Source organism: Condylostylus longicornis, unplaced genomic scaffold (assembly GCF_029603195.1).
Source record: "Condylostylus longicornis isolate FDR11 unplaced genomic scaffold, ASM2960319v2 ptg000044l, whole genome shotgun sequence".
In the NCBI taxonomy this organism is placed as follows: Eukaryota; Metazoa; Arthropoda; class Insecta; order Diptera; family Dolichopodidae; genus Condylostylus; species Condylostylus longicornis.
The window spans coordinates 245,901-272,114 of NW_026578013.1; the positions used below are offsets into that span (position 1 = coordinate 245,901).

A 26,214-nucleotide genomic window follows, 5' to 3' on the forward strand; every position below is an offset into this window, starting at 1 on the left:
TTTAACTTAATTTTTATACTAACATACATGTTATTCAGCATTCAGTTAGCAAAAGTATGCTTATCTGAAGTCATCCTAAAAATAGTAGTGAAAATTTATATTTATAATAAATTTTAGTTAAAAGGAGAAGGAAAAAGCAAAATTCCAAAATATTGACAGCATTCAAATTAGCATCACACTTTATAGCATTAAATATAGAAATTATTTATTGTCATAAGTCTGCAAAAATATCTCAAATCCTGAAATTTACTATTTTTTAAATTAATATTTAAAATAAAGTCTTTTAGAAAATATAGACGTACATATTTTTCTAAATATTTTCAAAATCCAATTCAACATTAATTCGAACAGGCTAAGAACATCCACCCATTTGTATACGTCTTTTATTGAAACAATCATTTAATATACCAATTTTAGTGGTATCTGCTGGAATTAGTACATTTCGTAAAATGCTCTAACGGAGACTTTAAAAAAACTCGCCGGCGAATATATGGTCACGCCGAATATATGGTCACATATAGTTCCGACGGTTTCTGATATATCTACGAATTTTTATTGAAAATGGGTCCTAAAAAGTGTCTTTTAAAAAATTCTTGTATATCAAGCAGTAGTTAAATTTTCGCATAATTCAATTGGATTTGAGAACTTCTGTCAGAACTAGGACAATATATAACTTAAATTTTAAAATATAATAAATTTCATCCTTTTCTAAATCTCAATCATATTTAATTTTAATCATTAATAAATTTAAAAAAATTTAAAATATTTGAAAATAAGAATAAAATTCTATTTAAAAACAAAAAAATTAAGAAAAAAAAAATCGACATTTTTGCCCCGGTTTCATTAATTTTACTATTCAATTGTATTATGAAATATTTAAGAAAAATATATTTTATTAATTTATTAAAGAAAAAAACCAATTGAGTAATTCCTATGAACATATTAGCCACATATATTTATATATATAAAATCAAAAATATATTAGAGTATAAAATAAATGTCTCTGTTAAGATTAAATGTTAGTTCTTAATAAATAACATAATTGTAATCTGTGATTACTAAACCAAAAATTAAAAAAATATATTACAAAATTACTAAAATATAATTTTAAATTAATAAACTTTTATAGAAATTATGCTATTTAAAAAAATCTTGTAGCTATACAAAAAATATTTAAAAATTTATGTATATAATGAATTTAAAGAATATAATATATTTTTAATATAAAGAAAAAGTTATATAAATCCAGGAATGAAATTCCAAGAGTACATTTAAGAGTAAAAATTCTGAAATATACAAGATTATAATAAATTTTCTTCATTAACAATTAGCTCGAATGAGCTTCTAGCTCGGCACAATTTATTTGCAATAAAGAATTGTTAACAAAATGGTTACAAATTTATAAGACCTCAAAAATTAATAATTTTTCAATATTTTGTATATTAAAAATTCACCATATTTTTTTTATATCCGTACGAACGTATATTCGAAGAGTATAAAAAAATTCGCCCTATCGTTTCTAACACTAAAAAATAATGGTCTGAAATATAGACTAAAGCATATGTTTTTAATCAGCGTCGAATTTTAAATCGATGTAAGCATATCTGTCCGTTCATCTGTCCTAACGATAACTCAAAAACTAATTGAACTAAATTTTCGAAATTTTCTCAAATGATTTGTTATAATAAATACCAGAACCCTGTTTAAATGGGATATGATCGAGGTACTGGTTCGGAGAGCTTTCATGCAACTCCAAAATTTATTTGGTTGAATCTCAGAAATATATAGAAGTTATGATATTGGCGAATATTTTTATTCGGACATTTCGAACAATTCGGATTATATTATGTAAGAATTTTTCGAATGCATGTGGTAATTAGCTGCCATATGATTTCATAAGCTGTTTGTTCATAGCTCAGAAATTATTAAAGTTACAAAGCTGAAATTTTTAACCAGCAAATGAATTTGATGATGTGGTTATCATTTTTAGTAAAACTTTTATAGATTGTATGGGATTATTAAATAGTACCAAACATAAAAAGCAAGAGATAATATGAAACTGTATGTCAATTATCTCCGACATTCAAAATCTTTTTTTCGTACGGGTATCACCGAGTTGACACGGTCAACTTCTCGTTTTATTTTAATAAATTAATGAAGAATAAATATTATTCATTTGTTACATTTGCATATGGTAAAATAAAAAGCTATTATTCTTAATTAATCTGCGAAATTTCGAACTTTTACTCTATATATAAGAATCTATAAAAAGAATTTAATATGTAAATAAAAGTACATAATGTATTTGCATATATTAAACACTTCCTAAATTTTTAATATTTTAAGAAATCAAAAATAATTACAAAAAACATATAGAAATAAAAAAAAAAAATAATTATTTTTTGACAGAATTTAAAAATGCTTCATTCAAAAATAAAATTTAGAAGTATAAGAAACTTATTATGTAATAACAAAATATTTACAAAATATTCAAGCCCCCAACTAGATATATGAAAATAAAGTTTCCGAGCATACAGAATACTTTGTTTGCCCATGGTCTTCTAATGTAAAAATATTTTTTTTGAGTCTTCTTATACATTTTTAGCAAAAAATACAAATTTAGTTGTAATTGAAAGTTCAATTTAAATTTATGTTTCCTTATAACCACAAAATCTGAGATGGTAATCATAAGCATAAAATGTGTTCCATATTTTTATTAATTAATTTACCAAAAAATATTGGTAATGGCGTAACATTTAGTTGACAAGCATATTTCAATTTATATAAGAACATTTAAGAGAGAAACTCCATTACATTCGGACACTTTAATTTTGAAATTTAAATTTCAATAAATACTTTTAATTCTCACATGTAAAATCGACTTACAAAATATCGAAAAGATTCAATTTTGGTCTTTTAGAGTAAAATTCCAGTTACTGGCATTCGATTTACTTCAAAAGTTTGTTATTTCATTTTGTTTCCAAACAAAACTTCCAAGAAGTTCTGCTTTCATACTAAATTATTTTTCGAAAAATATCTAGTATTAAATATAGCTACATATCTAGTATTTTTATTAAAATTCTACCAATCCATTTTTAAAATCTAATTCTAATAAAAAATTGTTATATTCTAAAATTTATTAAATAACCGTTTATCGAATGGCATATAAGAATTTTCTGTAAACAGAAATCATACAGCAACTAATTCTAGGATAAATGAACTCAAAATTGAAGCATAAATTTAAAAAGACTTGCCATACAACTTTAAGTTTTATCATTAAAATGCAAAAGTAAAGTCCACAATTAATAAGTGTATGTTACCTAAGGTTACAAGAAGAACAAGGAAAAAATGACCAATTCTTTTTCGTTTTTTAATTTATTTTAGTTTTATGAATGAAAAAAAAATTGTGTAAAAAATTAAAATAAAAACTAATTATAAAAATAAGAAAAATTTATATTACTAGTTAATCCCATCTTATAAATGTTTGTAAAAAAATTATTAATTACTTTTTTAATTTTAAGAAAATCTAATTAAGTTTGAGAAAAATAAATTAAAAATTTAGTATGCATATATGTACATAAAAAAAACAAATATTTAAAATATTTAAAAAAATTGTCATATTTTAGTGTTTAGCTTTATATTTTATGAAATAAAAATGCGAGCTCTTCTAAAAAATTTCAAAAAACAAAAAAAAAATGTTCTATATTGCAGTTGTTTTATTATTGATTTCTCTAAGAAGGTAATTTAAATGTAAAAAAAATTGAACGAACAATATAAGACGTAATTGCAAAGCCAATGTTTCCCTATACCAGAGGTCGGTAACCTTCGGTTTTTTAGAACTCTTTGTGATACCCAGTAAACGGCCAAAATATTTTAAGAAAAAATCAATAAATTAATAGAACATTAAGGCGACGTAATATGCTTAGCAACAAAAATTCGATCTAATAGATACACTAACTTTACTGTGCTGAAACTTTATTCGCACTGTTCGTGTTCAAATAATTTAGTTTGCGTCGCCACCAAATGCAAAAATAAGTATGATAAATATGAATATCAATTCTTTGAATGTGCGGCCCGTATAAAAAATTTTATTTTGAAAATGTCTGGCCGCCCGAAAAAAATTGCCGTTACTTATTTGCTTTCCAGTATTAGATAAATTTATAATTCAATCCGAATGTCCAGCGCAATATAGCCTATAGAATTAATGAGTTTCATTGAATAAATTTTCTATATTTAATGTTACCTAAAAGCTCTCACTATACACAAATTATTTATATAATAAAGGTATTTGACACTTACTTATACTAACTATACAACTTATAATTATTGTAATTAACTAACTTATTCCATAAATATAGCCAACATCAAACCAACCGTAAAATTGCATAATTCTAGGATGAGGCAAAAAACAAAAAATTGAAAAATAACATTACATAATGCTCAAATTTAAGAATTAATTGCCCGAGTTAAGAAAAATAGTTATATTATTTAATGGCAGGGCATTTACCGTTAGCTATTCTATCTTTTAATATTCAATTGTTCTGTGCCATGGTATGTCTCTACTTTTCTCTACGTTGAGAGTCCAAAATCAGTGGGAAACCACCATCTGCACTAAGGTTCCTGCCATTTAAACAAAAAACTATTATCATAAACCATTATTTTTACAATTTTATTCTAATATTTACAATTTTTTATTTAAGTAGTATAATTAAATAATAATTTCCAAATTGATTAACAAATAAAATGATTTAATATCTTAATTAATTTAAAACAATATTAATTCGAGAAAAAAAAACTTTAAATTCTTTATCTAATAATAATAACAATAATTTTATTTAAAATGTCCCTACATACGAATAAACATATGTTAATATAAAATGAAACATTCGAAAAAAAGAAAAAGAAAACAAAAAATTGAAATTCTTACAAAATAACAATAAATGCACTTTCACTTGTTTTTTTCCCTTAATAAATTTTTATTTACCCTATTTTATTAAATTCTCCTAGAGTTTCTCCATAAAAATAAATAGCCTAAAGTATGTAAACCCAAATATAGCATAAACATTGCAAAAATATTCCAATAGAGATGAAATTCATTAAAACTGTATTTGTCGAGAACATCTTGACCAGAATGTAAACATGGTAGATCATTGTTATCTTGAAAGCATGCTAAAAATAAAAATGAAAATGAGAAAAATTGAAAAAAAATTTTTTTGTTTTTCCTCATTGTTTATTTGTTTATATTTCGTATTTTTTAGTGTTGCTTCTTCCATTAATCTAATCAAATTTCATTATTTCACTAGAACTAAATACAAGAGAAACCAAAACAAAAAATATTTTTCCGAAATAAAAATTTCGAAGCAAAACAAAGACATACAAAACGAAGTAATTTTTTTTTTCACTCATATTTAAAGAGAATGCAGAGGAGAGAAGGTGTAAAAGAAAATAAACTTACTAATATTTTCGATTCCGACCCATTGTACTATACTCATTACTTCATTCGCATATAACATCCATGATAGATATTGTGTCCAATAGAAAATTGCTGGGATTGTGCTATAAAAATAAAAATATAAAAAATTAAAAAATATTTTATTTGAACAGACTTGTACTATACCTATATAATTATTAATAGTTGTTAATTAATTATAACACAGGGTGAGTCACCCCGAAAGCTTTAACAACAGTTGCAGCGCACCCTTTACAAATTCGTTGGTAAATTTAATAAAACAAAATAAATTTTTTAATGATAAGTTCGAATTTTAGAATGCATTCTACAAACTCTTCGAAAAAGTTTGTCTAAACAACAAACTGTATAACTGAGAATTGTGGGTAATTAAGGGCAATTTTGCACAATACTTATTTCTCCATAATTATAAATAAAGTATGAAATTTTTGAAAACAAAGTGACACTTCCATTGGCAAACATAAAATACAAGTAATGATAAGTAGCAGGTACGCAAACAATTAACTGACTTATGAAAAACAACACTTCAACTAAAAGGTACACGTGTTCAACTTTTATTTATCTAATCTAACATTTTTTTATTTATTTTTATTTTTTTGTATATAGGGTGTAAAAAATCATCGAAAAATAAAAATAGGCGGATTAAAACTGTCATCTGACTTATCAACTGTGAGAGACTTAAACCCAAACTAAAACTCACCTCGATGGGCATAAACTCCCAAAACTCGCAAAACTGATTAATTATTAATTTTGCTTTATCGTGTTTTTGTGCCTACATTCCATGAATGAAGACACGAAAGTACTGTCCACTTTATACAAAATTGAGAGGTCTCGTTCGTTTCAGTCTTTTTGTTCAAACCCTCTCACCTATAAGTCGGAAGACCTTATATTAAACTGATGTTTTAAAATCAATTTCTTATTTTCAATTATCGGCATCAGCCTTGCTAACAATAATTTTTAATATTTTATCGGTATCAGCCTTATTAACAAGTACTAATGAATTTTTAATATGTTTTTGTTTTTCTTTAGAAATCTTTCAACTAATATACAGGCACAGGCTTTGTTGCGGAAAAATTAATTTGGCTCATCCATCCAGAAATTTCTTGATTAAAAAAAAAACGCCATTTAAAATAAAACATTCAACAAACAAAATATAAAATGTAATTTATGTCACGATTTACGTCTTGTAGACCATCTAACAGTCGGGGGTCGAAATCTAATTTACATAAAATCAATAGTCAGCTGTAATTAATAATTACCTAATTTGTAAAGAGTTAAAACTATTTATATAAATTTTAAAAATATTTTCTTTAAATGCTAAAAACTTTAAATTGCCGACATTGTATTCCGGAAAGACTATAAATTTAACTAATAGTTTTTAAGCCATATTCATATCTATAGATATATTTTGATTTATACAAGAATCTTGACGCATAATGGTCCTTATTCTAACATAATAACACTTGGAACTAAAAATAAACTTTCGTAACTTTTCTGCAATCAAGAATGGATAAAATTTGTTAGAAAGTCGAGAAAAGAGAAAGTTTTTTTATAAGTTGTGTTGGTAAGGAAAACTTTTTTTTCTTCTTTCATAAATATTTAAAGTCCTTTACTAGATGTGTCGTTTCACAAGTTCTATTATATTATAGCAAGTACCATAGTTAATAGAAAGTTATTTCAAAATTATGTACTTGTTTTGTTGTTTATGTTGTAAGAAAATTAAAAGAAGGAAAAAATATTTCCGGATATTTTCTTAAAATTCTAAAGAAATCAAGAAAATTCTAGAACTCAAAAAAAAATTTCAATATTTTACGACATTAGCATAAAATCTGAGAAAATAATTTTAAACTTTTGAAACTATTTCCGAGAATGTTTACTAAAACAATTTGCATACTTGTAACCGCAGTACATGCAGGGCAAAAAACAAAAAAAAAAAATTGTGTAAAAAAGTTTTAAATAAAATTTTTATATTTTTTTTTTCCTTGTGTCCCACTTACCTTATTTTGATGAATATACCAGAAGTAATCATAAAAATGTAATCAATTGGTATTAAAAAAGTTATTGCTCTTGCAACCGAATTGAATGCTGTTGAAAACATTATACCACAAGCAGTTGATACATTCATAACAAGTATAACACATATTGTTGTTATACCAAATGCAAAAAATGTTGGTTTTAATCCAATTATCCAATAACAAATTATAACAAATAGAAATGGTTCAATAATTAGTCCAGGTAACTTGAATAGAAAAAAATATTTATACATATTTGATAATTAAATTCTAAAATTGAAAAATTTTATACCATTGCAAGTACATTTGAAAAATAATATTGTGCTGTACTATAAAGACCGGAACTTTTTTCTCTCAAAAATAATGGAAAACCACGTGGAAAATAATCCAACATTGAATACATTGCATTAAATGTATTCTCTGATATCATTACAAACAGAGCACCTTGTACAGCTTGTATTCCAACTTGTGTTAAATTTGTTGTACCGGCAAAACATAAACCTATTACAAGAGCTAAAACCTGTAATAAAATATATTTAGTCTAAGGATAGTCTTCATTCTCCTATATTACAAAAATTAAACCAAAAAAATTTACCATTTTTTGTAAAACTCTTAAAACTTGTACTGTTGGATCTCTAATTACTATTAGACTATTTCTATACCACAACCTATAGAAAGTTAATATCCAAAATGGTTTACGAAAATCAATTATTTCCGTTTCATATGGATAATCAGATGATTCGGCCATATGAAATTCTAAATTAACTAGCATATCGCGTTGTTTTGCTGCTTGACTAACTGCAAATCTACAATACAAAAAAAATTATATTATTATTAAATAACTTATAACTTTTCTTCCTATAGCATTTAATTACTTACACATCACATAAATATTGAGCTGCCCTTTCTGATGCTCTTTCATGCCCAGGATCCGTTGCTAATACACCAATAAGAAAATCAGCTGAATTATATGATTTTGGACAATGATATCCGTTATCAGCAAAAAATTGTAATGCTTGTTCTGGTGAACCAGTGAAAGCAACACGACCATCCGCTAATAATAAAAGATTATTAAACATTGAAAAAAGTTGACTTGATGGTTGATGGATTGTGCATAATATTGTTGTGCCACTTTTTGCTAATTCATAGAGAGTTTTTACAATTTGTTGTGCACTATATGCATCTAAACCAGTTGTTGGTTCATCACAGAATAATATAATTGGATTATGTAAAAGTTCACTTGCAAAAGCTAATCTTTTTTTTTCACCACCAGATAATACTTTTCTTTCATCACCCGAACCAATTCTTGAATTAGCACATCTTAATAAACCAGTTTTTTGTAATAATTTGTAAATTTTTTCTTTTCGTTCACGTCCTCTAATACGACGATCAAGTCGAAAATTTGCCTTCAAAGAAAAACGTGATTCAACAACGATCATTAGTAATATTACTATTATATAATTTTTATTTTATTACCATGAATGTTAAATGTTCTAAAACTGTAAGTTGTTCAATAAAAATATCATCCTGATGTACATAACCGCTTATACGATGCATAAATGGTCCAATTTTACGTCCATTCACAAGAATATGTCCCTGAACAATTGTGCCACCTATGTATAAAAATAATCTGATATAATGCGTGACAACAAAGAATTCTGACTTAAAATAAATATTATAAATTTAGTTATGACAGTTGAAGTTAAAGTTTGGCTTCTCATAGTTGTTTTGCTGGATTCTACCAGAAAGATTCTTTAATTAAATAAACTAAAATAGAAGAATAACTATATGTGCCCCTAAAAATTGATCAGCTGTATCCCTCTCCAATTTAGCGTTTAGCACCCATAAATGAAAGTTCCGATTTTATAAAAAAGCTATATGGGCTCTTAAGTTGTTTTCCAAACATCCGCTACAGGATATAGTGCATCAACTTTTAAAAATAGTCACAAGCAAAACATTAACCAAAACCGCGGTATTGGCGATCATTTTTGAAAAACTTCGAAAGAATTTAACACAGAACGAGTTTGTTAAATTATATTTCATATTTTTTTAAATATAATTTAGCCAAAATTTTGAGAGGCGTTTCCCAGCTTCAATTTGACCACATTAAAATAATGTGAATTGTACACGTATTATTAAATATCGGTTTTGTGGTGAGTTTGCGATATTGTTGCAATTTTTTTTTTATATAGCCTATAATATGATAACCTGTCATTAGAGTTACAGATCAATAAGATTTCTTTTACTGTCAACTCTAACCATAATGGTAATATTCAAAACTTTGGTGTATATTAAATTTCTCAAAAAGTTTTATACTATTTATATTAGTGACCATTTTTGCAGAGAAACCATATCAATAATTTCATTGGCACTCTTATTAAATAGCCGGTCAAAATTCATCTATTATTTTATCCTACAGCTTGTAAATCAATTCAACCACAATTATTTGTTATAGTATGACCATTCTATAAAGTACTGAAATAAGAAATAAAATTTTAAATATTTTTAAAATAAATTCAAATAAAAAATAAAAATTTTGAATCGCTATCTCTAACGTGATTTCCCGTTTCCAAAACCCAGCCATAAGAAGTTTACCACTACAATACAAGACGAAAACACGAATGAAAGAAGAATTACAAATACCAGATTTTGTAATGTGATACACGTATCGATATAACAAAATAAGATTATTAAACCGAATTAGAAACTTACTTTGTAGTTACAGATCTTAATTTTAAATTAATTTTAATATTACAATTTTCATATATTAAGAGTATATTACCAGGTTGTCTGTATGCTAACGCTGACATTAATGTTGTCTTTCCAGATCCACTGTAAAAAAATCAAAAGAAATAAAAAATTATAATTTTATATAAAGGCATAATACAAGAATATCAAAAAATTTGTAATATGAGCACTTGAGAATTGCATATTAACTGTAAATATTACGATATTAATTACAGTTTCATTTTCTTTTTTTAAAAACCTCAAATACAGACGTATTTGAGGAATTGTAAAACATTCAATATTTTGTATTTGAATAGATTTAAACTAATTGAAATGCCAATAAAAATTAATTCCAAATCAATGGAGTTGTACATTATCCTATGTGCATAGTGACATATAATTCTATGGTAATAGCCAATTGTATAAGGTGAGTAAATCGTGCCCAAAAATAAAGCTACAACAAAAACGAACAAAATTTTGCTTTAATAATTAATTTTAGTCCGATGGATTTTTACACATTTTTTGTTTAAAAATGTTAGACCTATCTTCAATCGAAACCATATTTTAGTCAATGGCAAAATCAGGGAACATTATTTTGTAAAATGAAAATTATTGCTCTTTTACTGTGCACATATTGCTCTGATATTGTAACAAATGAAATTGCAAATTAATAATACCTTCTAAACCTAATCCATATAATTGAAAAATGGCTGTACCACTAACATTATAGTATTTAGAATCAATTCGGCAAATATTTTTATTAATAAATTTTGCAAGATAAGATTAACGCAATATATTGGAAACAAAAATAACCCGTTTATGCTTATGTGCCTACAGTACACATATACCATGCTAAACTTTCCTCATTATCTCAAATAATCATATTCGATTGGTTGTATGTATGGATAAGAATTTATAGTTAAATTTTAAACATTTCTATCACATATACTTGCACATAACAATAACGAAATTTTAAATTTAATATTTTTTCATAATTCTGTGGTTTAAAGAAGAATTTATGTAAGTATAATTAGCAAATGCATATAACCTACAGCATATAACCGACCGCACGGTATGTTGTCTAGTTTAGTAAAATTGTTGCACAAAAATATGAAAATTATGCCTTTTAAATGCTTCCTTCCAATTGTAACGAAATTAGTAAGCTTTTAGTTCATATACCTAGAAAAGTTTAAATTTGGCTCATAATAGAATTTCGTTTTGTGCCACCTGAATTCCCTTAAAAGATTACAAGAACTCAAATATCAAATTTTAAGAAATTCCATTAATCCCTTCCGTGTATATGGTAAAAAAAATAAAAATTGGTGATCTAGTAAAAGTTCAGTTTTCGAGCCACTAATATTTTCAAAAAAATTTTCAAGTTCATTGTTTTCACAGAAATTCAATATTTAATTTCAAAGAAATTGATTGGTAATCGTTACTCGCGTAAAAATGTAAATTTGGCCTGTAGTAGAAATCCAATTCTCGAGACCTAACATATTTCAAAAATTGGTCAAAGCGTCTCACCCTTAAAGTAAACTCATATTTATATAAAATTTCATTAAAATCAGTTCAGCCGAACTTGAGATACTGATCTGGACTCATAGACCAACAGACATCTCTCTAAAAATAAATTATTTACGCTTCCCTAGCATTGAGAAACGTATTTCCGTCGGTAAAAGCCGCATGTGAAATTAGGTGCCATCAACTTACCTTCTCTGTCGAAGGCAACGCGGTCGGTTAAAAAAAATATATTTGGAATAAGTTTAGTTTAAAGTTCATATTTACTGCAAAAACTAATTTTGTCTTTTAATATTTATACCCAAACTTATCGATACTAAATATGATGCAAGTACGCTAATTAAGTTTTGGCAGAATAAAAAGTTCCACTAATAAAAATTAAGAAAGCTCACTTCAAAATTAAAATTCAAAAAATTATTAAATTTAATTCAGAAAATTGAAACTAAAACTTAAACGTATACATTTAATTCTTACAATTTTGTCCAAAAATAAACCTGACAAAATCGGGAACTGTCAGGTTCACAATTTATTGATATTCTCATTTATTTCTTAAAAAAAAATTATTTAAAAATGTTACAAACTAATTTTGCCCTAAAATAATTTCACTGAATTTACACAAATTTTAAATTTATAATAAAAATTTCCAAGAAAATGAAAAATATATTGCCTGCGTTTAGGCTGAAAACTAAATTTCATGGTAATTCAAACTGAGTATATTGTATCTAATATTTTAAATTTAATTATATTAGTTTACAATTTGTGAAATTCAAAGTTAGATAAATGAGGTACAGAAAATAATCTGAATTATTCAAAATTTATGAATAAAAAATTTATCAGTTTTATTATTAGAAAATTTCTTGCCAATTGAGGAATTTTCCATGGCAAGTTTATAGCAATAAATTAGCCATATATAAAAAATCAAATGTACTACTTTTAAAAACAAGTATAATCAGAAAAGATTTTGTAAACTTTTAATTTAATAATCTTGAAAACAGTACGTGAGATTTCAGTTGGTCATAACTTTCATATCAATATACGTGACATGTTATTGCTCTACATTAAAAAATCAAACAAATATTTTCAACAAATATTTATACAATAAATTTTGTAGCACTCCTCCACAAAAAAAAAGTACCTCCACTTTACAAATAATTCAGGTTATCTAATCATTAAAATTTAAATTGGATATTCTAAATTCTATTTTTGGTTTACATTATTAACTACGAAACTATCATAAAAAATAAAACCATCTAAAAATAATATGTCACAACAATTTACACTCCTACGTCATTATTAATTTCGTCGGTAGTTTTAAACAATAATGATAAAAATTTTTGGGAATTTATAACCGAATAAATAAATATACGTGAAATTATGAATGTCATCTATAAAATCTAATCTCGTTTTGTTTTTTGTGAAAAGTCTATTTTAAAAATTAATTTTCCGCTTCATTAATTTTTTTTTACTAAAATACACACCTATGGTTTAACACTAATACAAAATGCATACAAAATGCAATTTATTATTTCTTTACTTTAAAATTTAACCAATTTCGGAAATTTAAACAGTTTCAAGTAATTGAACTGACGATATAATACTAAAAACCAATATTAGCTCAAAAAAAAAATAAAATAAAATTTTTTATGGTAATTAAAATAATTAACACTTTTACATTGTTATTAACACATTGCATTGAGCACAAAAAAAAATGTTTGTTATATGAGCAGAACAGAATCTTACAGACTGTGTCATACATTTTGTCAATTATAATTATAATATTTAATAAAATACTAACAGATTAAATCCGGGCTACTATTTACCAGACAATTGAACTGAGAATGTATAAAACTATTATTCAGCCTGTACTAACATATAGCTGTGAATCCTGGGTGATAACTAAAAACGATGAAGAAAATCTTAAAATATTCGAAGGAAATATACTAAGAAAAATATTTGGTCCCAAAATAGACGAAAATCATGAATACAGAAAAAGAACCAAAAAAGAGTTGGAAGAATTAATAAATAGACAAAATGGAATAAAATTTATAAAATCACAAAGATTAAGATGGGCCGGTCATTTTCTGAGAATGACAGATGATAGAATGTCTTAAAGAATATATTCACGTGACACCGCACAATATTAGAACAAGAGGCGGACCAAGGTTTATATGATTCAATGAAATAGAAGGAGATTATAGAAAAATCAGTGTACACAGATGGAAAGCTATCGCTCAAGATAGATCGAAATGGAAGAAGATTGTGACTGAGGTTAAGGCTCATTCCGAACTGTAAAACCAAGAGATGATGATGACTTACAAAACTAACCAAAGCAGGACTTCAGAGGTTCATTCAAAAACAAAATATTTACACCTTCCAAGGAGTAGATTTTCCTAGTTTTTATAATTCACTTTGTCGCACCGTTTGAATTTATAAGTCGAAAATTTCTGTACAGCAAATCTAAATCCTACAGAGCGAAATTAATTTAAAAAATTTTAATAAATTTTCCTCCATTTCGACTATTACTCGTAACTCAGACAAAAATGATCATAAAATGCATGAGTTGTACTAGTAATAACTGAATTATACAAATGCACTCAATATGTAGATCAATTCCATGAGGTATAAATAAATTTATATCTGTCAAAATCTGACATATGAAATATGGCACCAAAACAATACCAATACTATCTTTTATACATAAACAAAACAATCAGAAAAATATTTGTAATAATAACAAATTTTTTACTTCAATCCATAAAAGAATACACTTTTGAAATAATGGCATTATTCAGAATTATTCAGCGTATAGCAATGGTGATACAAAGTATTAAAGGATATTTTTTATTGGAACAACAAAGAAAAACTTTTACAGGACGTGAAAATATAGAATATTCACAATATAGAATTGCATATAAAATCATAAAAATATATAACTATATATATATATAAAGAATATACATACCTTGATCCCATTAGGGCCATTAATGAACCTGGTTGTATTGCACCTGTAGAATTATTTATTATACGTTTTAAATCACGTAAATCCGATTGATTATGTCCAGTTGAATAAACGCATAAATCACGCCATACAATTGTTGCACCTTGTTCACTAGGTGACCATTTATTATAACTTCGTACTGGAAATTGTGTACCATTATTACTATTTTTATTATTACCATTAACATTTAATAATGATTCATCGGTTCCATTTGATTTTATAATATCCGTTTCATTGATTATTGTTTCATTTTTAAATTTTAATAATTCCAAGTCAGCCATATTGCTTTCTTTTTAAATTTTTATAATTAAATTTTTTTTTTTTTTAAATCATTTAAAATGCAATAAAATATTAATTAAAATTTTTTTCCAATTAAAAAAAAATTATTTTCTTTTCGATGCGTTTTTGAAGAATTACCATTATTAAAAACGTCATTACCGTTAAAAATCACGTAAAAAACTAAAATTTTATTTCATGCAATGGAATTGAATTTTTTTTAAAACAAAAAAATTAAATAGAGAAACGAAACAAAATTTGAGGTTCCAATGTATTTTCTTTATCTTCTCTCTTCTTTTTTGTCTCTTCAGTCTTCATAATTAATAATAACAGTGTTTATTTAAAGGTGGTAAACATAGTTATGGGACGAACATAATAATTATAATAATGGTATGTACAGAAATCTTATTGTTCCAAAACAAAAAATTTTTATTTCGAATCATTGTAAAAGTTGTCCGTTCGTTCTTTATTATAAAAATCTTGTTCTAAGAAAGTATTTGACACTGAAAATAAATTTCTAAAGCCATACAATCTTGTAGTTAGCGTCGTAACCAAAAGTCTCACATTCTCAATTATAAAAAAGCTCATACCGTAGCTGGTTCAAAAAGTTGAATCACCAGACCTTAAGCTTCGAAGAAGTTTTCAAATATTTCAAAGTTTTTGAAGAAATTCTAATTTTCGAATATTTCGAAGAAGTTTGAATTTTCGAATATTTCGACATATTTAAGAATATTTCTAAAAATTTGGAACATTCGAATTTCGAATTTTTATAATATTCAGAAATTTTTAAAATTTTTTCGAAATATTCTGAAAGTTTTATTAATCGTTCGAAAATTTCGAATTTTTGAAAATACCGCAAATTTTTGAATTTTTTTTCAAAATATTGAACTTTTTGAAAATTTCGAAAATTTTTGAATTTCCGAATATTTTGAAAACATAATACAAAAATTTTACCGAAAATTTATTGAAAAAATTTTTAGTAAAAATTCTGCATTCATTCATTCTGCAAAATAAATTTCTGTGAATAATTGAACTAAAACTTGTGAATAAAAATTTAAAGCTGAAAATTTACAATCAAATGAACGAAATTATTTTAAACATTCTGCAAATATCTTTTAAAACAAAATAAGCTTCATTCGTCTCGTCTGATCTGTGAACATAGGTAAAGTTGTTTATATTTCTAATACCTTAACACAAACTTTTCTTTTTGTAATTTTATTTTTCTTATATTTTTTTTTTCTTTAATGATTTATTAGTGTTTAGTTTTCAGAGATGTGATAATTTTGATAAATAAATTAGGGAAACTTATATATAAAAATAAAATGTCAAGAAAGTTCTTATCTTAATGATTTTATTTTTATTCAAAAATTTTAGAATTTTTAAATAGAAAGTAAAATTTTTTGTTTTGATAAAAATAAAAGATTTAAAATTTTATTTAAATTTACATTTCTACTAAAAATATAGACACATCCATGCATACATAGTACATCGAAATTTATCTAATAAAATTATTGTTATAGAGCTTACGAGTAACCCTTACATCTCTACTAACTTTAACAATATAAAAGCAATGCCATAATAATTTTTACTTTTTGAAAAACGAAATAAACAAAGTATCTATAGCTTCCTAAAATTAATACTTGAATAGTGTGACCTCTTTGATAGGAACCAGTAAATAAAAATGAACAACTTCAATTAGAATTTAAGATGTGAAAATCCCTTTCAGTAACATTGATTTAGAGTTAACTCCTTTTTTCGAGAATGCAAATTCTAGTTTTTACGATTTAATTAACTGGCTTATCTTAAATATAATATGCATTTAATTTTGTCCTGAAAATTCTTAGAATTGCAATTTCGTTTTTGTTCTACAATTAAGTTTTATTACGTTCTATTACGTTCTATTACGAGTATTCATTGAAATTCTTAAAAAATTACAAACAAAACGGAATTCTGTTATCACAAGCAAAAATTGCAAACTTCGAATTTTACCATATACTCGAATTCCCTAGAGTTTGATATATATTTTTTCAAAGATTCACTTTGTTATAAAATTCCACTTTGTTATGAAACTATAAGTATAAATTTGACTATACCAAATAGAATTCTTTACGTTATGTGTATTCAAAATTATTTTGTTAAAATAACAACTATTTTTTTTTAATTTCATAGCAATTTTGTTGCACCTTCCAATAACATAGCGTTATAATTGTAAAATTTAAATGAAGAACCAAAACATGTCATAATCTACTCTTCGATATTTTCTATGGCAAAAACATAATATACATATGTGTTATACTTTGGAAACATTAACCTGAGAACTTCATATTAGAGTAATAAAATTCAAGACAATTGAAAAAACAAAAACTTAGACAAAAATATCAAATTTCCTTGCAAATTTCTACATTAACATTGTTCAAAGTAATAGTTTAACACATTTAAATAAACAACTGAATACACATATACATAATTCAAATGGTATGTATGTAAATATGCAAAAAAAAAGAAAGAAACCCTTCAAATGTCAGCACACTTTTACTTTACTTCGTTATGTTAAAGGTATATAGAGAAAATAGTTACATACTTACATACTAAATAAATAAATTATAATATGAAGTAATTAATTTATAAACTGGAAATGATATTTTTTTCGATATTATTTCTCTCCCTCTCTTTTTCTCTCTCTCTCTTACACAACATAACCCAAAGTAAATTTATTACCCATAATATTCGTGCATCATTAATTACAATAAAAAATTCTTCATTAAGGGTATGATTGTTATGTTTAAATATAAAGTATGAAAAATCTTTTCCTCATTCAAATTTAAGAGGTTCATTAAAGGAAAATAAAGTGTTCCATAATCTGCGAAGAGATGAAAATTATAAAATTTGTGATTGACTGAAATTAAGATAGTTATTTTGATTCTGCTAGAATTTATTTCTTATGCTTTTAAAAAGAAATTTTACAGAAATTCTTAACTTTAAATTGAATATTAAATCAAAATTATCCGAGCTCAATTTTATCTACAATAGGGTAAAGAAGAGTACAATCTTTTGTAGTAATAATTCAAAAAATGTATTCAAATAATTACAAAATTTGGATAAATATTATTATGAATAGCATAAGACTCAATATAATTTCCTCAAATCCACATCTTTATTCAAATTCATCGTATATCACTCGTATTGAAAATAAATTTCTTATAACTCTACTACGTAAAGGTATAAAATATTTTTCATTAAACTGGAATTGAAAATTTTCACATAGCAAAAATTCTTTTTAACCTTAATGTCCTACTATACCATCACATACATAGATGGAAATATTTTCATTAAATTTTTATAATAAATCTAACATATCAATAGAAAATTTACTAGAGCAGCTAGCTTTCTAAAATATAATTGTATTTCTTATATAACACTTATATATACATAATATTCTGTATATTAAATATTTATATATATATATCTATACATATAATATTTACTTGTAATCAATAATTTGAGATATGCAAAACCATAAGATATTTAGGTGAAAATTGTAAAATTATACAAATGAAAGGTATTGAATTTCCTTATTAGTTATTACTTATTTTATATATAATTTTAAATATTCAAAAATATCTGCATTTTCATATTCATCTATAGAAAGAAAAAGCATTTTGAACTCTTTATGGATAAATAGAAGAAAAATTGAAAGGTTATTCACCAACAACTCCATTCATTGAATTGGAATTCTATGAAACTATGACCACATATTTCTATTAAAAATTTTGTATACTATTATTCCGTACAGTAATTACAAAAAATTTTCAACAAAGTTTTTTAAGAATATAATAGTTTTAAGTCAAGAATTTTAAATAATCAAATCTTAAATTTAAATCACTGGACAAAGCTTATTAAACACGAAAATTAACTCCACTTTGGCAGCATTATCACCTTCAACTTGGCTTTAAAATCCAACCTCAGTTTTACTGGTCATTGATTTACCTAGACGGTGGCCAGAATGCTACAGTTTTTTCTTTACACTAAATATTGAAAGTTATTGATATATGTGCTTATTTTTGTTGGTATTCAATATTCAATATACTGGATACGTGGGCGATTGTCCACACGGGCGATTTATATTAACATTTTCTTTTTATTTTATAATATTATATATTAAGCTATATATTATTAAGTACATACATATATTATAGTAACGTGACCAGATTTTGAAACCGAGGCCCTTCGGTTATGAGGCCGGGGTCATAACCGATTCCTGACTTTAGCACCATTATTTAAATTTTATATTGTACTTTGTTTTATATAAAAATTTTGGATAGCAGCTAATCGCGGGAAAAATTTGAAAAAAAAATGTTAAAGTATTCGAATGACTCATACTTGCAAACATATAAAATCCTTTTAATATATTTTTGTGTTTGAAAGAGGGTTTTTGAAATACTTACATAATTAAAAAATATTAACAAATAAAAAATATTATTTCCAAATATTAATTACTAGTCACATATTAATTAATAACCATTTCTTATAAGTTACACATAAAATTTACATTCTTAATAATTCCAAATAATATTTTTTTAAGTACAACACATATACACACATTCATGTTTAATAATATCCTACTTAGCAGCCCAATATACATGCTATTAATGTAGTAAATGTCACAATGAATGTTAAAATACCCAAAACTTAGCGAACTTTTTGTTTTCCAATTAAATTATTAAAAGAAACATGAATTTTATCTTAAATTTTTTATTACTAAAATATTTCACATGTTTTACTTTTATTCAACATTAAAATTGTAAATACGATAAAAATCATTTTACTAAAAGAATATTATCTGACCATTTTGGTGCAGTGGTAATGGCACCGGTCCTTTAACCGCAGAATCTTGGATTCAAACCCCGGTCAGGTCACTATAAAAATTATATTCAATTTAATAATAACTTAATTAATATATTTACAATATACTTATAAATAAGTATTATATTTATAATTTTTAATTTTAATAATATATTCAATAATATTCGATATTTAAAACTAAGAAAAATATACAATAAATATAAATATAAATTTATCTAAATATTTAATATGAAAATAAAACTGCGGCAGGCTAGTCATCTGCTTAGCTTGAAACTCTATAACGATATAAAACTAGGGCATATGATTGATTATGCACTAGTCCTATGCCTCTCCTAGGAGTGAAGAAAGGAAGAAAAAAGAATATTAAATCTAATTTAAGAAAACTGCAAAAAAAAGAATGGTAAATTAGATCTAATTAAAGGTAATAACAGAAATTTGTGAATACAAGGAAAAGAAATTCATCACTTCATGCTAATTGAAAAACAATTATATTTGTGGGTAAATTAGCCCATGTGCAATAGGAAAACGGACACTTATATTTTCACAAACCCATTTTATGGAATATCTTAATTTTTCCTATGTATGTACTTAAGGAACAAGAAAAGAAATTGTCATTTACTCAACTAAATTTTCATACTAAGTAAAGTAATTTATATTATGATTATGGAATAAATATTGAAATACAAATACAATTATTATAACATATACGTACATACATATATGATGTGTTTATGTGTTCCTTTATCCTCATAAAATTCCTTTCAAATAAGTACATTACTTCATTTTTGATTTGCATGCGTTTTTTCTTGAATTTTTAACCTGCTTAAAATATTTTAGTACAAATAAAATAAATTTTTATTTAAATTTGCATACATTTAGGCGAAGTTAAATCTTCTTTTCTGCTGATTTCATCTACAAATTTTTAAAAAATTTCTTATTATAAATTTCTTTCTCTTATTTCTTATAAATTTCGATTTGAAGTGAAAATAATAAGAAACCGATGAGAAGTTTACAAAATTTAGAATTTTATCTACATAAAAATTTTATATAAAATTTCTGCATTTAAATAATTCCTAATGCTTAAGTCAAAATCATTTTAGTACGCTGCCATTTTATATGAATTAACCTACTTAAATTATTTATTTTTCATCAACATCACAAATTAATTATGATGCTGAAATAATTTCATGCCATTAAAATTAAAATTAGTAAGTAACGTATAAAATACCTGTACAGTTTACACGAATTTATTAGAAAATATAGAATAATTTTATATTATTTGCAACATAAAGTAACTATACTAAAATAACTCTTTATCTCAATACAATGTCTTGATTATTAAAAAAATTTTTATACATAAGAGTCGCATTATTATTAATAATAATTTTTTGGGGTACAATTAAAAATTCTCACGTACAAGATAAGAGGTTTAATTGGGGCACTTAAATCAATGCATAAATGAATTGTTATCAAAATTATGGATTTAGATTACCACCTTTTTTATTTCTTTTCTTATTATCATTATTATTACTATTATTTAAAATTGTTTATTTTAATCAAACAACATTTTAGACTTTGGTATCTACGGGAAAATTAATAAAACTTTTACACATATCAAATAACAAAGAAATATAAAAAAAAAAATGACTTTATCAACTTTCGGATACTAGCTTACGTAAATTGCATCTAAATGCCATGTTTACGAAATTTTTATGTTTATTATTTATAAAATTTATGAATTTTTAAATAAATAAAGTTGGGTGAAATCAAAGGTTTGTATTGTAGCACTTTTCCCTTTGGCAAGTGAAAATACTTTTAGAAGCAATAATTCCGTGAGTTAAGAAAAACATATGTTTTAATGACATAGCATTTATCCTTAGCTTTCTGCATTTATACAAAATTTGGAAAAGCTTACAGTTTAGGAATATATTCTAGAAGAAAACCGATATTAAAAATTTGTAAAAAACGTATTTCACGGCCATTTTGTGTTTTTAAAGTTCAATTATTGCATACCTCAGTAGAAAAAGCTATTTTTATGCATTTGCAAAAATTGAAAATAGCTTACGGTTTCGCGGCAATTATTAGAGTTTTGGTATACTATAAGTTTTTACGAAGGGGAGGTGGGAGATAGATGAAAATTTCTTCTGCAGAAACAAGTTTCTATTAAAGATCTATGTTTAAGAGTGTTGAAGTTTTGTAAACATGTCCACGGATGGATGGTCAGATGGACGGACGTAAAGAGTGAGACATTTTTTTTTTCAAAAAATTTTTTGATAAATGCTTAAAATTATGAACGTAAGAATAAACTTTAATTATTCTTTTGAAGTATACTTGAAAGATAATTAAATGTACAATAGTTTTGCATGTTCTAAAATTAATTACACAAGAATTAAATAATAAAGTTTAACTAAAGGTTATTTTTGTAAAATTTATTATTAAAGCTATTTAAGAATTTAAATATACCAAATTTTTGGTTAATAATTTTAATGCTACCAATTTTATTGAAATCATAAAAGGTTTAACAAAAATTTTGAAAATTTTATTACAAAAATAATCAATAGAATTTTGTAGCTATATAGGAGTTTCAATCTATAGCCTCAACCTCTTACTTCTTTAGCACCTTTTGTATAGCCGCTTTCAAATTAGAATTTATTATAGGCTTTTCCAAATATTTTCCTGGCTTTAGTAAAATTGCTCATTTTTAATGTTATACTAAGAATTTAATTTATTATAATATTGAGAATTTAACGACCAGAAGGATATTTTTCGTAGCATATTAATTTTTAGGTAAGCATCTAGTTAAGCCAAATTTTAATCAATTTTAACTCTTTGAATTTTATTTATGAAAAACAACTGATTAAACAAATTAATACTATTTATCAAGATCTTCTTCATAACTGCATCGTGTATGCTCTCAAATCCTAATCATCACTGAAAAGAAAAGAAATGTGCATATCATACAATGTAATTTTAACCTAAATTATCGCTAATTTTGTTTAGATTTTAAAATAAAACTTATACAAAAGCAAAGATTTTAGAGCTCTATATAATTTTCTTATCAACAATAATTATAGTATTAGAAAAAGTATAATAAAAAATATATACATATATAGCTACAAGCCACTTCGGAGATCATTCAATAAGAAGATACCATTGTCAAACTAAACAATCAAAATAAATAGAAAATATAGTAATACAATCTGCAGAGCTTAATAAACGAGACCTCAATGAAAAAAAAATTTTTGATATGGTCAACACATGACTGATCATATTTCATAACTAATTAATTTTAAAGTGTTAATTTTAAAGTACAGTTTGACATAAGAATTGGCGATAGAATATGAAAATGCATTATAAAAGGTTAACACCAATAATATTAAGATAGGTGTAGGCTGTTATACGACATTATTTATGATAAATAATGTAAGATTGCCGATTTGGCCATGCAATTGACAGGTATTTACAGATTAATTTTTAAAAATTTTAATTTTTTTTTTTTATCAGGAATTGTAAGACTAAGATAATTTTCAAAAATTTCGTAAATTTTCATTGTCCTGCATGTTTCTTTACATACAGGTTAGTAATGACCCCAGTAAAGATGCAACTGTATTCTTTATTATTGTCTTGAATTTCCAACCGGTCACTATATACTGATTATCCAGTTACTGGAATCCGACTTGGATATCAATAGTATTTAAAATTTGTTTAGTCGAATTTGAATTGCACACAGACCAACATTTCAATATAAACATGTACAGTTTATTTGCTTTCGATTCTATTTCGAAATTTCGATTTGTGGTAATCACAATACCGCCCTTAATATAAACAATGAAGTTATTAAAAAAGAAAATAAATGAGATTGCAAGTTTTAGATAATTTAAACGCAGAGGAGAGGAAATTTGCACATAGTATTAAAAAGACATTTCATTAATACATGTTTTATATTAATTGACAAAGTGATATCTGTAAGTATGTATAGATGTACGTACGCATATTCATTTAATATTAATAATAATAATTGAGAAATACTCAAAAGAACGAAATATATTTTTGATTAGTCTTTGAAGCGGTTTCGGAGTGATCAGTTCAGAAAAATAAAATATTTCTGAAATAACGGTTAACGTGCTCGATTTTTTGTCGCTTTTTATTAACTGATAAGATTAATTTATAAAGAAAACAGAAAAGAAAAAATAAATTACATTACTCGACAAGTCTCGTGCGGTTTCATCTGTAATAAGCGTCTATAAATTCGTAATTATTATTTGCATTCGTCAATATTTTAATTTTTTTTTTTTGCAACTTCATCGAAAAATTTTAATTAGTCTGCTGTTATTTTAATTATTAATTATATAATTTTGTTTTGATTTTAAAAATTAATAATTTAAGTGCCGCTTAGAAAACTTTGCAGAATTTACCAAAAAGGTATACTTACTGAAATAAAATTAAATTGAAATATAAAATTATATATTATATAAACATAGTTACTAAAAATAAATTAAATTAATTAAGCAATAGAATTATAAATATAAAAAAATATAATTTTGAATTTACATGCGTGCTGTGCTATCAAAATCATTCTAATTGATATTAAGATTCGATTTTAAAAAAGTGAAAATCTTTGTTGAATATTTATTGCAAATAATTAATAACAATGCATAATTAATAATACATTAATTATTTGTTGCCATTGCATTTTGGAAGTCATCAAATAATTGTTACTCTGGAAATTACTAAATAAATAAGATTGTAGCACTTTATTTTTAAACAGAATCAGAATATTTTTGAACTAATGCATGATATCAGAGATTATTGATGCTATTTTAATAAACCGAACACATCTATTTAACAGTAAACATAAACAATACAGTCAATGACATCGCAAGGTCATTCAAAATTTAATTGATAAATTATGCTTTTTAAAAGAAAAAAACATGAACATCAAAATTAATTTATAAAATTGTATGATAAAAATTAAAAGTCTTTGGTGCTTTCAGAAATAATATAACAATATTAATTAAATCACTTATACGTATAATAAATTATTAAATATATTTATTAATTTTGTAAACGATATTAAATTAGTAAATTATTGAATCTAATATGATTTTTATGAGTGTATAACCGACCGCAATTTGCCGGTTAGTTCTGTTATTAAATAGAACTCAAATATTAAATTTATATAAAATTCGGCAATCGGTTCTTAAGAGAAATATCGGCCTATAGCGAAAGTTCAGTTTCGGAGTTTTAAAACCTCGAGTTAAAATATTAAATTTCAAAGAAATTTAATAAATATTTCTTTGACCAAATGCAAAAGTCCAGTCACAGACACCTAAACTCGTTCTAAAGCTAGGCGCCTTATCGAATTCCCAGAATACATTTATTATGGAAAATTTAAAATTTCAAGTTAATCTCTTTAATATGTTCTTAAAAATGATCAAAAATGTAAAATTGGACCGTTGTAAAGGTCAAGTAGAATAAATGCTAAAATCACATGAAATTTTAATACAAGTACATACATAGGTGGGCAAAATGTTCCATATAATATATATATGTGTTAAATATATAACACATATAAATTATTCCCACTATTATAAATTGAATAATTATGTTCATAGTTAAATTAATTAATTAATATTTTTAAAATAAATAATGTTTTTTTTTAATTAAAAATTGTAGCCTATAGTCGAATATGTCATCATTTTACATATTTTTCCGATAGGTGCTTAATATAACAGTTATGTTCAACTGTTATACGTACACTTATTATTTTATCATCTAATAAAATTGTTGTCAGCAGGATAAAATCATTCATTCCATAATAAAAATTGTGCTACAATAACAAAATAAAATTTCTCAAAAGAGAAATAGAAAAGCACGTGCTTTTCTTTAAATTTTTCTCTTTAATATACATTTTACTCCTATTCTCATTGTTTTGACAACGATTTTACCCAATTTTATTTGAATTATTGCGCAAATCATTAAAACATACTTATACTCAAATAATATTTTAGTCTGTGTTATTGTTGTTTAAATAAATACTACTAATATTGTACTGCGCAAAGAAAATATATCTCACGACCTTCAGAGAATATACCATTTAATATAAATGGCTCTTTATATGTACATATGTATGTACCTACATGTAACGCTACTTTAATAAAAATACATACTTGTTTTATGTAGTATTGCTGTTGAAATTTATTTTGGAGTAAATAAATAAGCACTTTTATAAACAAGGTATATGGGGGTTTTCGTTTCGTTTTTGATAGAATAACTCTAGCTTGTAGGTCATTCGAAAATTCACATTACGAGTACATACAAAAAAAATTTTAATTTCATAAACAATGTTATTT

General features: G+C 24.7%; 1 protein-coding gene across 1 annotated transcript; it reads right to left on the bottom strand.

Annotated features, from left to right (window-relative positions):
* Positions 1-4,993: 4,993 nt before the first annotated feature.
* On the bottom strand, positions 4,994-15,003 carry LOC129610370 (protein scarlet). Its single transcript, XM_055522935.1, has 9 exons — positions 14,687-15,003; positions 10,262-10,311; positions 8,956-9,092; positions 8,359-8,885; positions 8,075-8,285; positions 7,772-7,999; positions 7,465-7,706; positions 5,456-5,556; positions 4,994-5,169 (listed from the first exon to the last, which is right to left on the bottom strand). Exons 1-9 carry the CDS (start codon positions 15,001-15,003, stop codon positions 4,994-4,996), a joined length of 1,989 nt encoding a protein of 662 aa, XP_055378910.1.
* Between the last annotated feature and the right edge of the window lie 11,211 nt (positions 15,004-26,214).

Coding starts and splice junctions, on each gene's coding strand:
- LOC129610370 (XM_055522935.1), bottom strand. CDS start 15,003: ATGGCTGACTTGGAATTATTAAAATTTAAAAATGAAACAATAATCAAT. Junction 10,312..14,686: donor ATGGCCCTAATGGGATCAAG/GTATGTATATTC, acceptor ATTTTTTTACAG/TGGATCTGGAAAGACAACAT. Junction 8,286..8,358: donor GCTCAATATTTATGTGATGT/GTAAGTAATTAA, acceptor TTTGTATTGTAG/ATTTGCAGTTAGTCAAGCAG.